At 41.1% G+C, this 13,472-nt stretch overlaps 1 protein-coding gene across 1 annotated transcript; it reads left to right on the top strand.

The window, feature by feature from the left end:
* The first annotated feature begins 375 nt into the window (after positions 1 to 375).
* On the top strand, positions 376 to 13,084 carry LOC139545672 (adhesion G protein-coupled receptor L4-like). Its single transcript, XM_071353675.1, has 4 exons — positions 376 to 665; positions 4,503 to 4,739; positions 6,942 to 7,060; positions 12,769 to 13,084. Exons 1-4 carry the CDS (start codon positions 635 to 637, stop codon positions 12,772 to 12,774), a joined length of 393 nt encoding a protein of 130 aa, XP_071209776.1. The 5' UTR covers positions 376 to 634; the 3' UTR covers positions 12,775 to 13,084.
* Positions 13,085 to 13,472: the final 388 nt, after the last annotated feature.

The raw sequence follows: 13,472 nt of genomic DNA, 5'->3' as shown, positions 1-13,472 counted from the left end.
ATGTCGTATGTTTTACCCCCAAAACCACTTTCCATCAATTTGTATAGCAGACCCTCATGCCAAATTGAGACGAAGGCTTTTTTGAAATCAACAAAGCATGAGAAGACTTTGCCATTGTTTTGGTTTGTTTGGTTGTCAATTAGGGTGTGTAGGGTGAATACATGGTCTGTTGTACGGTAATTTGGTAAAAAGCCAATTTCTCTCTCTCTCTCTCTCAGAAACTATTCAGAGAAGTCAACCTAAGAGTGAGAGAGTAACAGAGAGAGAGAACTGAAAAATATACACTTATCAGAAGATATGGAGAGAAAGAAAGGGGAAGGAGAGGAAGGGAAGAGAGAGGGGGGAAGGTGAAACGGAAAGAAAGGGGTGCACTCTAACAGAAAGAGGAAGAGAGAGCAGAGAGAGGAGAGCAAAACTTCTTTTTTTTTCTAACCACATGTTGCTCACACTGAGAGAGTATTTTATTTAATTTCTCACCACGGATCATACGGAATAAAAACCTTGTTAAACTGGGATTTTCTTCAGTCTGAATTCAACTGTAAATCAGATTTAATCTCAGACTGATTGTTCTTGTGGGACTAGTTTTATTAGGATCCTACTAGTTGTCTGGATATAATACCAGTCTGACTTTGAGATGGGGTCCAGAACTCTGCTACTTGTTCTGGGTGAGTCTAACCTTGGATATCTTTGGAACTTGACTAGTTGTGTTTGTGTGTGTGTGTGTGTGTGTGTGTGTGTGTGTGTGTGTGTGTGTGTGTGTGTGTGTGTGTGTGTGTGTGTGTGTGTGTGTGTGTGTGTGTGTGTGTGTGTGTGTGTGTGTGTGTGTGTGTGTGTGTGTGTGTGTGTGGACGTGTTTAACTATTTTTGTGGGGACCAGAAGTCCCTACAAGAATAGTAAACGAACAAAAAGTTGACCAGCTGGGGACATTTTGTTAGTCCCCACAAGGTCAAATGCTATTTCTAGGGCGTTTAGGGTTAAGGTTAGAATTAGTGTTAGGGTTAGAATTAAGTTAACCTTTTACGGGGGCAGCCCGACACCGGTACACTTATGACAACATCCAGCTCAAAGTGCAGGGCGCGAAATTCAAAATCTATTTTTTTTAATATTTAACTTTCACACATTAACAAGTCCAAGACACCAGATGAAAGGTGCACATCTTGTGAATCAAGCCAACATGTCCGATTTTTAAAATGTTTTACAGGGAAGACAAAATATGTAAATCTATTAGCTAACCACGTTAGCAAATGTCACAACTTTTCTAACTCCATCAGTTTCTTACTCCATCAGGTGCTATCACAAATTCGACCAAATAAAGATATAAATAGCCACTAACCAAGAAACAAATTCATCAGATGACAGTCTGATAACATATTTATTGTATAGCATATGTTTTGTTCGAAAAATGTGCATATTTCATGTATAAACCATAGTTTACATTTCAGCTACAATCCGAAATTGCACCGAAAGCAGCCATAATATTTACAGACACGTCAAATAGGTAATTACTCATCATAAAACATTTCTGAAAAATACATAGTCTGCAGCAATTGAAAGACAGGCATCTTGTGATTCCAAACAATATTTCCGATTTATTAAATGTTTTACAGCGAAAACAAAATGTATCGCTATATTAGCGTAGCTACAATAGACAGACACAATTGGGCGCCCACGGCCAGTTCACATGCACGACAGATATATGAAATAACATCATAAAATGGGTCTTACTTTTGCTGATCTTTCATCAGAATGTTGAAGAAGGTGTCCTCTGTCCAGATGAGTCGTTGTTTCGATTCAGAATGGCAAATTTCCCTCTTCAATTAGCATGGGCACTAGCCGAGTGGCATAAATTTCTCCAACGTAAACACAGTCAGAGGACGGAACACGGCAAAACTCCCGAATAAAGTTTAAATAATCTGATTAAACTATATTGAAAAAACATACATTACGATGATATGGTCACATGTATCAAAAAAAAAATTGAGCCGGAGATGTTAGCCGTTCGTTACGAAGGCAAAACAGAAGTCAATCCCACTTCCTTCAGAGTACCGGAAGTGGACGGTCACGTCAAAGAAATAGGTTTTTTTCCACCACAGAACAAGATGAGCACAAAAATTTCTTCTCTGACATCCTCTTTACACCAATAGGAAGGCGTATAGAGTGTCAGCAGACTCCTAAGTGTCAAGACCATGTATAGGCATCAAGTTGAAAAGAGCATCGATTTCTGACATTTCACTTCCTGGTCAGGAAAAGTGCTACAGAAGGACTTCTGTTTCACTCAGAGAAATAATTCCAACTCTTTTAGAAACTAGAAAGTGTTTTCTATCCAAAAAGAATAATAATATTCATATTGTACGAGCAAGATTTGAGTAGGAGGCCGTTTGAAATGGGCACGATTTCATTGGCCACTCAACACTTTGCCTTGCAGCCATAAGACGTTAAACTCCCATATATTCTGCAGTGTGCAATCACAGCAGCTGTAAAGGGGTGCGTAACTGGTGGCAGTGAAGTCAGATGCAGGAGAGCAGAACTCGGTAATAGCCGGAACAGTTTAAATTCAAAAACCAACAGCATCAAGAATAAACCAACATGGGTACAAAACCCGACGCGCACCAGTAACCATGTGCACAAGCACTTACAACAAACAATACCACACGAAGACATGGAGGGAACAGAGGGTTAAATATACAACACTTAATGAGGGAAATGAGAACCAGGTGTGTAGGAAAACAAGACAAAACAAAATGGAAAATAAAAAGTGGATCGACGATGGCCAGAAGACCGGAGAACCGCTGAACACTGCCCGACCACCAAACACTGCCCGAACAAGGAGAGGAACCGACTTCGGTGGAAGTCATGACAGCAGCAAGATTTGTGACCTGTTGCCAAAAGAAAATGCAACCAGTGAATAACAAACACCATTGTTAATACAACCTATATAGATGTTTATTTATTTTCCCTTTTGTACTTTAACTATTTGCACATCATTACAACACAGTGTATTACCATAATATGACAGAGGGGAGAGGGGGAGAGAGAGAGATCAAGCAGGGAGGGGTGGGAGAGGGGCAGAGAGAGCTACTGACTAAAACATGAGATGAAATATACAGAGAAGGAGTTCAAGGGAATACCTACACTCTTAGAAGAAATGCTTCCAAAGGGGTTCTTTGACTGTCCCCATAAAGTGTTTTTACTTTTTGGTTCAATGTAGAACTCTTTTGGTTTCCATGTAGAACCCTCTGTGGAAAGGGTTCTACATGGAACCCAAAAGAGTTCTTCCTGGAACCAAAAAGGGTTCTTCAAATGGTTATCCTATGGGGACAGTCGAAGAACCCTTTTCGGTTGTAGATAGCACCTTTTTTTCCTAAGTGTCAGTTTTACAGCTGAATGTATTCAACAGAAATGTGTCTTCCGTGTTTAACTCAACCCCTATGAATCATGGAGGTACAGGGAGCTGCCTTAATCTACATCCACGTCTCAGGGAGGGAAAGAGAGGGTCGCGGCAGAGAGTAAGAGAGGGAGAGGTCAAGAGAGATGGAAAAAGGAGAGAAAGAAAGACAAACAGACAGACAGACAGACAGACAGACAGACAGACAGACAGACAGACAGACAGACAGACAGACAGACAGACAGACAGACAGACAGACAGACAGACAGACAGACAGACAGACAGACAGACAGAAAGAGAGAGAAGGAGGGAGAGGGATGAACTCTGACAGTGTCTGTTGATGAAGGGAGGTAGTCTATATAACTTCATAAAGACCCTCACTCTCTGTGTGCGTTTGTGTGTGTGTGTGTGTGTGCGTGTGTGCGTGTGTGCGTGTGTGTGTGTGTGTGTATGTTGAAATGAAAAGCTGAAATGTCTTGAGTCAATAAGTACTCAACCCCTTTGTTATGACAAGCCTAAATAAGTTCAGTAGTAAAAATGTGCTTAACAAGTCACATAATAATTTGCATGGACTCACTCTGTGTTCAGTGATATACTGTAGATACATTATCATAAATGATGTGGCCGAGACAATTTTCTTCTTAAAAGTCCAAAATCTTGACATCGTTACTAGTGACATGCAAAACATAATGAAACAAATACAAAAAGATAGTTTTTGAAAGATATTCCCCTTTATGTTTAGTAACCTAGCTATAATATCTCTGACTTCTCTACAATACTTCAGTTTAGTAACCTAGTTATAATATCTCTGTCTTCTCTCCTATTCTTCAGTTTAGTAACCTAGCTAAAGTTGCAATGTGAAGAATAAGTATATTACTAGTGATTATACCCATGGGCCTATAGTACACGAGCCTATGGAATAGAGTGCCATTTGGGAACAAATTGTAAAAACTAATAATAATTATTGCATCCCAACGAGGTCCAGAGTGTTACAGGGATGGGAATGAAGCTAGCCCGAGGCTAGTACTTTCAGACCGGGCTAGTAGGAAACTGGTTGAATAACTTGAATATCTCTCTCTCTCTCTCCCCTTCTTTCTCCTCCCTCTCTTCTCACAGGTCTTCATTTCAGTCTACTGGGGAATCTAGAGGCCATAGTTTGCCCCGGGGGCTTAATAGCCAATGGGACAAAATTATGTGTTGATGTAGATGAGTGTAAAGAGTGGGACAGTGCCCCACCCTGTGGAAGTAATACCACGTGTTACAACACACAGGGGAGCTTCTACTGTCAGTGTCTACCTGGGTTTGTATCCACAACGACTTTCAAGTTTTCTCCTCTCACTGGGGAGTGTAAGGGTGAGTATTCAAATGTGTGTCTGTGTGTGTGTGTGTGTGTGTGTGTGTGTGTGTGTGTGTGTGTGTGTGTGTGTGTGTGTGTGTGTGTGTGTGTGTGTGTGTGTGTGTGTGTGTGTGTGTGTGTGTGTGTGTGTGTGTGTGTGTGTGTGTGTGTGTGTGTGTGTGTGTGTGTGTGTGTGTGAGAGAGAGAGAGAGAGAATGTTACATGTCAAGGGAACAAACCATTACTTTGGCAGAGTCATTTTATTTGTGCAGTTTTGATGCTATTCTAAATGTTACTACATGTATTTTTGTGTTCATGTGGAAGAAACAGCAACGACCATGTGTGTCAAGAAATAAAACATTACTTTTGCAATATCTTCTCTTTTCTGTGCCATATTTGTAGATCAGTGATTCTCCAACTTCTCCTCTGGAACCACAGACTGTCCTCTTCTTTGATGTATTCCACAACTAGCACAGCTGACTCTAATGGTCACCTGATCATCAAGACTTTCATTCGTTAATTCAGCTACGTTAGTTCTGGAATACATCCAACACGTGGACTGTCCAGGAACTGTAGGAGAGATTAGGGAATCACTGGAGGAGAGGTTAGGGAATCACTGGATGAGAGGTTAGGGAGTCACTGGAGGAGAGGTTAGGGACTCACTGGAGGAGAGGTTAGGGAGTCACTGGAGGAGAGGTTAGGGAATCACTGGAGGAGAGGTTAGGGAGTCACTGCATGAGAGATTAGGGAGTCACTGGAGGAGAGGTTAGGGAGTCACTAGAGGAGAGGTTAGGGAGTCACTGGAGGAGAGGTTAGGGGGTCACTGAAGGAGGGGTTAGGGAGTCACTGGAGGAGGTGTTAGGGAGTCACTGGAGGAGAGGTTAGGAGAGGTTAGGGAATCACTGGAGGAGATGATATGGAATCACTGGAGGAGAGGTTAGGGAGTCACTGGAGGAGAGGTTAGGGACTCACTGGAGGAGAGGTTAGGAGAGGTTAAGGAATCACTGGTGTAGAGCTGAGGGAGTCACTGGGGGAAAGGTTAGGGAATCACTGGAGGAGAGTTTAGGGAGTAGCTGGAGGAGAGCTCACTGAATCACTGGAGGAAAGGCTGGGAATCACTGGAGGAGAGGGTAGAGCGTCACTGGATGAAAGGTTAGGGAATCACTGGAGGAAGGGTTGTGGAATACCTGGAGGAAATGTTAGGGAATCACTGGAGGAAGGGTTATGGAATACCGGGAGGAACTGTTAGGGAATCACTGGAGGAAAGGGTAGGGAATCAGTTGAGGATGTGTTAAGGAATCACTGGAGGAGAGGTTTGAGCATCAATGTAAGAGAGGTTAGGGAATCACTGAAGGAGAGGTTAGAGCATCACTGTAGGAGAGGTTAGGGAATCCATGGAGGAGGGGTTAGTGAATTACTGGAGGAGAGGTTAGGGAGTCCTTGGAGGATTGGTTAGGGTGTCACTGGAGGAGAGGTTAGGGAATCACTGGAAGAGAGGTTAGGGAGTCACTGGAGGATTGGTTAGGGAGTCACTGGAGGAGAGGTTAGGGAATCACTTGAGGAGAGGATAGGGAATCACTGGAGGAGAGGTTAGGGAGTCAATGGAGGAGAGGTTAGGGAATCACTGGAGGAGAGGTTAGGGAGTCACTGGAGGAGAGGTTAGGGAATCACTGGAGGAAAGATTAGGAGAGGTTAGGGAATCACTGGAGGAGAGGTTAGGGGATCACTTGAGGAGAGCTGAGGGAGTCACTGGAGGAAAGCTGAGGGAGTCACTGGAGGAGAGGGTAGAGCATCACTGGAGGAGAGGTGCGGTTGTCACTGAAGGAGAGGTTAAGGGTTCACTGGTGTAGAACTGAGTGAGTCACTTGAGGAAATGTTAGGGAATCATTGGAGGAGAGGTTAGGGAATCACTGGAGGAGAGGTTAGGGAATCACTGGAGGAGAGGTTAGGGAGTCGCTGGAGGAGAGCTGACTGAATAACTGGAGGAAAGAGTAGGGAGTCACTGGAGGAGAGGTTAGGGAGTCACTGGAGGAGAGGTTAGGGAATCCCTGAAGGAGAAGATAGGGAATCACTGGAGGAGAGGTTAGGGAATCACTGGTGGAGAGGTTAGGGAATCACTGGAGGACAAGTTAGGGATTTACTGGATGAGATGTTAGGGAATCACTGGATGAGAGGTTAGGGATTCACTGCCCTACCAACATGTTTCCTTCTCTCTTCAGACCTCGATGAGTGCCAGGAGACACCTCAGGTTTGTGGCATGAACGCCATTTGCCTCAACACCTTCGGGAGCTACCACTGCCAGTGTCAACCTGGGTTCAGATTCTCTCACACTGTGAAGGTGAGTGCCACAAGAGGGCATCATTGTGTGTATGTGTCTTCTCTTGATTGATTGATTAATTGACTGCTTTAGCTGGAAACATCACTACATACTGTATATGTGTATGAATGTATGGGAAAACTATACAGTCCATAGAGACTATAGATTCTAAGGGACTATAGAAACTATAGGGACAACAGCTACTATGGCAACCACAGAGATTAAAGCATTTATGTCTATATAGACTATTGAGACTTTCGATACTGAGGGACTAAAGATACTAAAGCTACTAAAGAGACTATAGAGGAACCGCAGAAGAAAGTAACGACAATAGAATGGTTGATGATGCATAAGGTGTAACCAGGGGGATTACTGAGTGTGTTGGGGAATAGTACTAAGTGAATGTGGATGTGAGAGTTGTGTTGAGTGTTGAAATGACGGGTTAACTTCTTTGGGCTGCAGGGGCAGTATTGAGTAGCCTGGATAAAAGGTGCCCATTTCAAACGGCCTCGTACTCAATTCTTGCTCGTACAATATGCATATTATTATTACTATTGGATAGAAAACACTCTCAAGTTTCTAAAACCGTTTGAATTATATCTGTGAGTAAAACAGAACTCATTTGCAGCAAACTTCCTGTCAGAAAGTGAAAAATCTTAAATCGAGGGCTCTGTTCCCGGGCCTGCCTATAAATGTGCTTTATATCTATTAGTATACATGCACTTCATACGCCTTCCACTAGATGTCAATAGGCTGTGAGAGGTGAAATGGGGTTTCTAGGTATTTCTATGGTCAAAAGAGATAGCTTTGAATGACATGACCCCAGAATTCCTCTGTTCAGGATGCGCATAAAGGTCACCACTATTGGCTTCTGAAAAGCATTCGTTATAGACGTTTTATATCTCCGGCTTTGATTTTATTTGATAAATGTGATAATATCATCGTAAAGTATGTTTTTTCAATATAGTTTTATTAGATTATTGAAATTTTTTCGGGAGGTTAGGCGTGTTGCGTTGTCTGCGTTTGTTCACGAAGTAGAGCTTAGCGCCACTTGGCTAGCTTTCCTTGCTAATTGACTGGAGAAGAGAACATTCTAAAACCAAACAACGATTGTTCTGGCCAAAGGACCCCTTGTACAACATTCTGATGGAAGATCATCAAAAGTAGGACCCATTTATGATGTTATTTCATTTATCTGTCGAACATGTTTACTATTAGTTTGCGCCCAGATTTTGTGCACTCTCTCGCTATAACGTAAGCTGCATGTCGTACTGAAGTTATGTTTAGAATTCTAACACGGCGATTGCATTAAGAACTAGTGTATCTATCATTTCCTATACAACATGTATTTTTTAGTAACGTTTATGAATAGTTATTTGGTCAGAATAGCTGAGTGTCAGAAACATATACGGAGATTCTGGAAAATAATTGCTACATGGTCACATTGTATAACCACGAATTTCAGCTCTAAATATGCAAATTTTCGAACAAACCATATTTGTATAGTGTAATATGATGTTATAGGACTGTCATCTAATGAAGTTTATGAAGGTTAGTGAAAAAATTAATATCTTTTGCTGGTTTATTCGTTATCGCTACTGTTGGCTTGAATCAATGCTGTTGTGTGGTTGGCTATTGGAGTAAGCTAATATAATGCTATATTGTGTTTTCGCTGTAAAACACTTAAAGAATCGGAAATATTGGCTGGATTCACAAGATGTTTGTCTTTCATTTGCTGTATATCATGTATTTTTCATAAATGTTTTATGATGAGTATTTAGTATTTCAATTTGGTCTCTGTAATTGTTCTAGCTGCTTCGGTGCTATTTCCGATTGTAGCTGCAATGTAAAACTGATTTATACCTCAAATATGCAAATGTTTTGAACAAAACATAGATTTATTGATTAATATGTTTGAAATTTGGAAATTGAGAGATTGAAATGTGGATAATAACAGATTGATATTTGGAAAATAATTGGTAAGCTGAAGTTCAACGAAGGACTGAAATTTGGACAATTAGAGATATTATTTGTACTGAGTGAATGAGAGCTGTCAGGGGACTAGTCCCGGTGTGAAAGAGGTGCGTGTCTGAATGATTACCCCAACCAATTCTGTGAGCTGAGTTTTTAACATTATATAGGGATTCTGCGTGATATAAAAGGACAGAGATAAAGAAGGAGAGAGAACTATTACCGAATATACTGTATGAATATTATAATGGGTTACTAGAGATTTGTTAATGTAATATGTTATCAGTGGCTTTCAGAACTTTAATAATGTGGTGTCTTAGTACTTTGAAGAAGTGTGTTATAATACAAGGTCACATGAGGAAAAGAGGAATTGAGACTCATATCATATCAGAGGCTTCCATCTGTCGTTTGGGTTAAAGATAAGCTGTGGACAAATAGATAAGCCGCCAGTGAAAATGAATGGTACTGACTGAACTCAAACAGACTGTAAGGGACATTTGGGACAGAGACTCTGTGACAGTTGGGACAGAAAGAGCATACAGTACAAGTCAAAAGTTTGGACACGCCTACTCCTTCAAGGGTTTTCATTATTTTTACTATTTTCTACTATGAAATAACACATATGGAATCATGTAGTAACCAAAAAAGTGTAAAACAAATTTAAAAAGTAGCCACCTTTTGTGTTGATGACAGCTTTGCACACTCTTGGCATTCTCTCAAACAGCTTTATGAGATAGTACACTGGAATGCATTTCAATTAACAGGTTTGTTTTGTTAAAAGTTAATTTGAGAAATGTATTTCCTTCTTAATGTGTTTGAGCCAATCACTTGTGTTGTGACAAGGTAGGGGTGGTACACAGAAGATAGTCCTATTTGGTAAAAGACCAAGTCCACATTATTGCAAGAACAGTTCAAATAAGCAAAGAGAAACAACAGCTCATCAATACTTTAAGCCATGAAGGTCAGGCAATGTGGGAAATTTCAAGAACTTTGAAAGTTTCATCAAGTGCAGTCACAAAAAACATCAAGCGCTATGATGATACTGGATCTCATGAGGACCGCCACAGGAAAGGAAAACCCAGAAATACCTTTGTTGCGGAGGATAAGTATTATAGTTACCAGCCTCAGAAATTACAGCCCAAATAAATGCTTCACAGAGTTCAAGTAACAGACACATCTCTACATCAACTGTTCAGAGGAGACTGCATGAATCAGGCCTTCATGGTCAAATTGCTGCAAAGAAACCACTACTAAATAATAAGAGATTTGCTTGCACCAAGAAACACAAGAAATAGACATTAACCTGATGAGGACCAGAGGGCGCTATTTACACTTTGGGGGAAAATCGTTCCCAATTTAAACGGCCTCGTACTCAATTCTTGCTCGTACAATATGCATATTATTATTACTATTGGATAGAAAACACTCTCTAGTTTCTAAAACCGTTTGAATTTTGTCTGTGGGTAAAACAGAACTCTTTTGGCAGCACACTTTCTGACCAGGAAGTGGAAAGTCTGAATTCGATGCTCTGTTTAGGGACCTGCCTATAAATGGGCATGATACGTATGACTATACGTGCACGTCATACACCTTCCCCTAGATGTCAAGAGGAACTGAGAGAAGAAATGAGTTGATTATCTTGGCCTGAGATGGAATGAACCCTCTTGGAATGACGTGTCCTCCATTTTAGGTTTTTTGGAAGGCGCGTGGAGGGACCTGTAATTGCCTTCTGAAAAGCTGTCGTTACGGGCGAATACTATCTCCGGCTTTGATTTTATTTGATACATGTCACAATATCATCGTAAAGTATGTTTTTTCAATATAGTTTTATTAGAATATTGATATTTTTTCGGGACGTTAGGCGTGTTGCGTTGTCTGTGTTTGTTGACGATGGAGAGCTACTTGCCAATTGGCTAGTGCGCTTGCTAATTCAAGAGGGACAAAGGACATTCTAAAACCAAACAACGATTGTTCCTGACAAAGGACCTCTTGTACAACATTCTGATGGAAGCTCATAAAAAGTAGAACTCATTTTATGATTCTATTTCATATATCTGTCGACCTGTGTACTATTAGTTTTGCGCTCAGGTTTTGGTCACTATCTCGCCATAACCTAAGCCTTATGTCGTAAAGAAGTTATTTTTAGAATTCTAACACTGCGATTGCATTAAGAACTAGTGTATCTATCATTTCCTATACAACATGTATTTTTTTGTAATGTTTATGAATAGTTATTTGGTCAGAATAGGTGAGAGTCTAATAGAAATATCCGCACATTCTGGGAAAAAGATGCTACGTTAGCACAGTGTGTAACCACTGATTTCAGCTCTAAATATACAAATTTTCGAACAAAACATAAGTGTATGTATAACCTGATGTTATAGGACTGTCATCTGATGGAGCTTATCAAGGTTAGTCAAAAATTATATATCTTTTGCTGGTTTGTTACGATCGCTAACGTGCCTATTGCTATCGCTAACGTGCCTTGATGAATGAATGCGGTAGTGTGGTAGGCTATTGTAGTAAGCTAATATAATGCTATATTGTGTTTACACTGTAAAACATTTAAAAAATCGGACATGTTGGCTGGATTCACAAGATGTGTATCTTTCAAATGCTGTATTGGACTTGTTAATGTGTGAAAGTTAAATATTTCTAAAAAATATATTTTGAATTTCGCGCTCTGCCTTTTCAGTGGAATGTGGGAGGAGTTCCGCCTGCGGAACCCCAGAGCCAGACAGGTTAAACCGGTGAAAATGTGTCCTTTGGTCTGATGAGTCCAAATTTGAGATTTTTGGTTCCAACCGCCATGTCGTTGTTTGACACAGAGTAGGTGAACGGATGATCTCCGCATGTGTGGTTCCCACCGTGAAGCATGGAGGAGGAGGTGTGATGGAGTGGGGGTGCTTTGCTGGTGACACGGTCTGTGATTTATTTAGAATTCAAGGCACACTTAACCAGCATGGCTACCACAGCATTCTGCAGTGATACGCCATCCAATCTGGTTTGCACTTAGTGGGACTATCATTTGTTTTTCAACAGGACAATTACCCAACACACGTCCAGGCTGTGTAAGGGTTATTTGACCAAGAAGGAAAGTGACAGAGTGCTGCATCCGATGACCTTGCCTCCACAATCACCCGACCTCAACCCAATTTACATGGTTTGGGATGGGTTGGACCGCATAGTGAAGGAAAAGCAGCCAACAAGTGCTAAGCATATGTGGGAACTCCTTCAAGACTTTTGGAAAAGCATTCGAGGTGAAGCTGGTTTAGAGAATGCCAAGAGTGTGCAAAGCTGTCATCAAGGCAAAGGGTGGCTACTTTGAAGAATCTAAAACATCAAATATAGTTTGATTTGTTCCAAACTTTTTTAGTTACGACATGATTCCATATGTGTTATTTAATAGTTTTGATGTCTTCACTATTATTCTACAATGTATAAAATAGTAAAAATAAAGAAAAACCCTTGAATGAGTAGGTGTGTCCAAACTTTTCACTGGTTCTGCATGTCAATGCAACAGGTTCAAAATGATAAGACGACAAGAAAAGAGCTCTGGGATTATTTACTTTAAAAGGTGCCTGTTCCGCTTAATGGGACACGGTATCATCTGATGTGTCTGAAGTATGATTGTGTATACACATGGTTTAATCAAGACTTCTTGCCCAAGATGCTATAAGCTCGATTAAGATGAAGACTGTTTAGGACTGACTAAGATGTAGTGAAAACTAAGCACATGTTTATTTTCTTTCTTCCAGGACTGATGGGATGTCCAATATCAAGTTTTCTGATGAGTTTACCAATGATTTTGTCACGTCTGCTCCCGCTCCCCCCCTCTGGCGCTCGAGGTCGCCAGGCGGCTCATCATTACGCACACCTCTCACCATCATTACGCACCCCAGCGCTTCATCGGACTCACCTGGGCTCCATCACTTCATTGATTATCTACCCTATATCTGTCACCCCCTCCAGTTCATTTCCCGTGTCTGCATTGATGTTGTTACGTTTCTCCTGTCCAGACGCTTTTCCTGTTTTTAATCTGTTAATCCAATAAATAATCATTCCCTGTACGTACTTCTCGTCTCCCAGCGTCTGGTATTACAGAGCCATTACAGATTGTGTACATTTCCTTTTGAAAGGCTTGCTGAGGCATTTGACTTAGGAGAACAGTTAGTGAGACTGTAGTACTTTACAGTATAAAGATACCTTTTATTATTTTTATTGAACCTTTATTTAACAAGTATGTTAAAAACAAATGTTCATTTACAATGACTGCCTACTGGGGAACAGTGGGTTAACTGCCTTGTTCAGGGCCTGAATGACAGATTCTTTTATCTTGTCAGCTCGGGGATTCGATCTGTCCACTACAGATGAGGATGAGTGTGTGTGGGTTCCGTCGGTGCGTGGCCCTCTGGGCATGTGCACGAGAACACCTGGTCGATACACCTGTCCGTCAGGGCTC

The sequence above is a fragment of the Salvelinus alpinus genome, chromosome 2 (genome assembly GCF_045679555.1).
Source record: "Salvelinus alpinus chromosome 2, SLU_Salpinus.1, whole genome shotgun sequence".
NCBI lineage: Eukaryota > Metazoa > Chordata > Actinopteri > Salmoniformes > Salmonidae > Salvelinus > Salvelinus alpinus.
The sequence above is the reverse complement of the archived record's forward strand: the minus strand, read 5'-3'. Positions and strand labels throughout refer to the sequence as shown.

Coding starts and splice junctions, on each gene's coding strand:
- LOC139545672 (XM_071353675.1), top strand. CDS start 635: ATGGGGTCCAGAACTCTGCTACTTGTTCTGG. Junction 666..4,502: donor AACTCTGCTACTTGTTCTGG/GTGAGTCTAACC, acceptor CTCTTCTCACAG/GTCTTCATTTCAGTCTACTG. Junction 4,740..6,941: donor TCTCACTGGGGAGTGTAAGG/GTGAGTATTCAA, acceptor TTCTCTCTTCAG/ACCTCGATGAGTGCCAGGAG.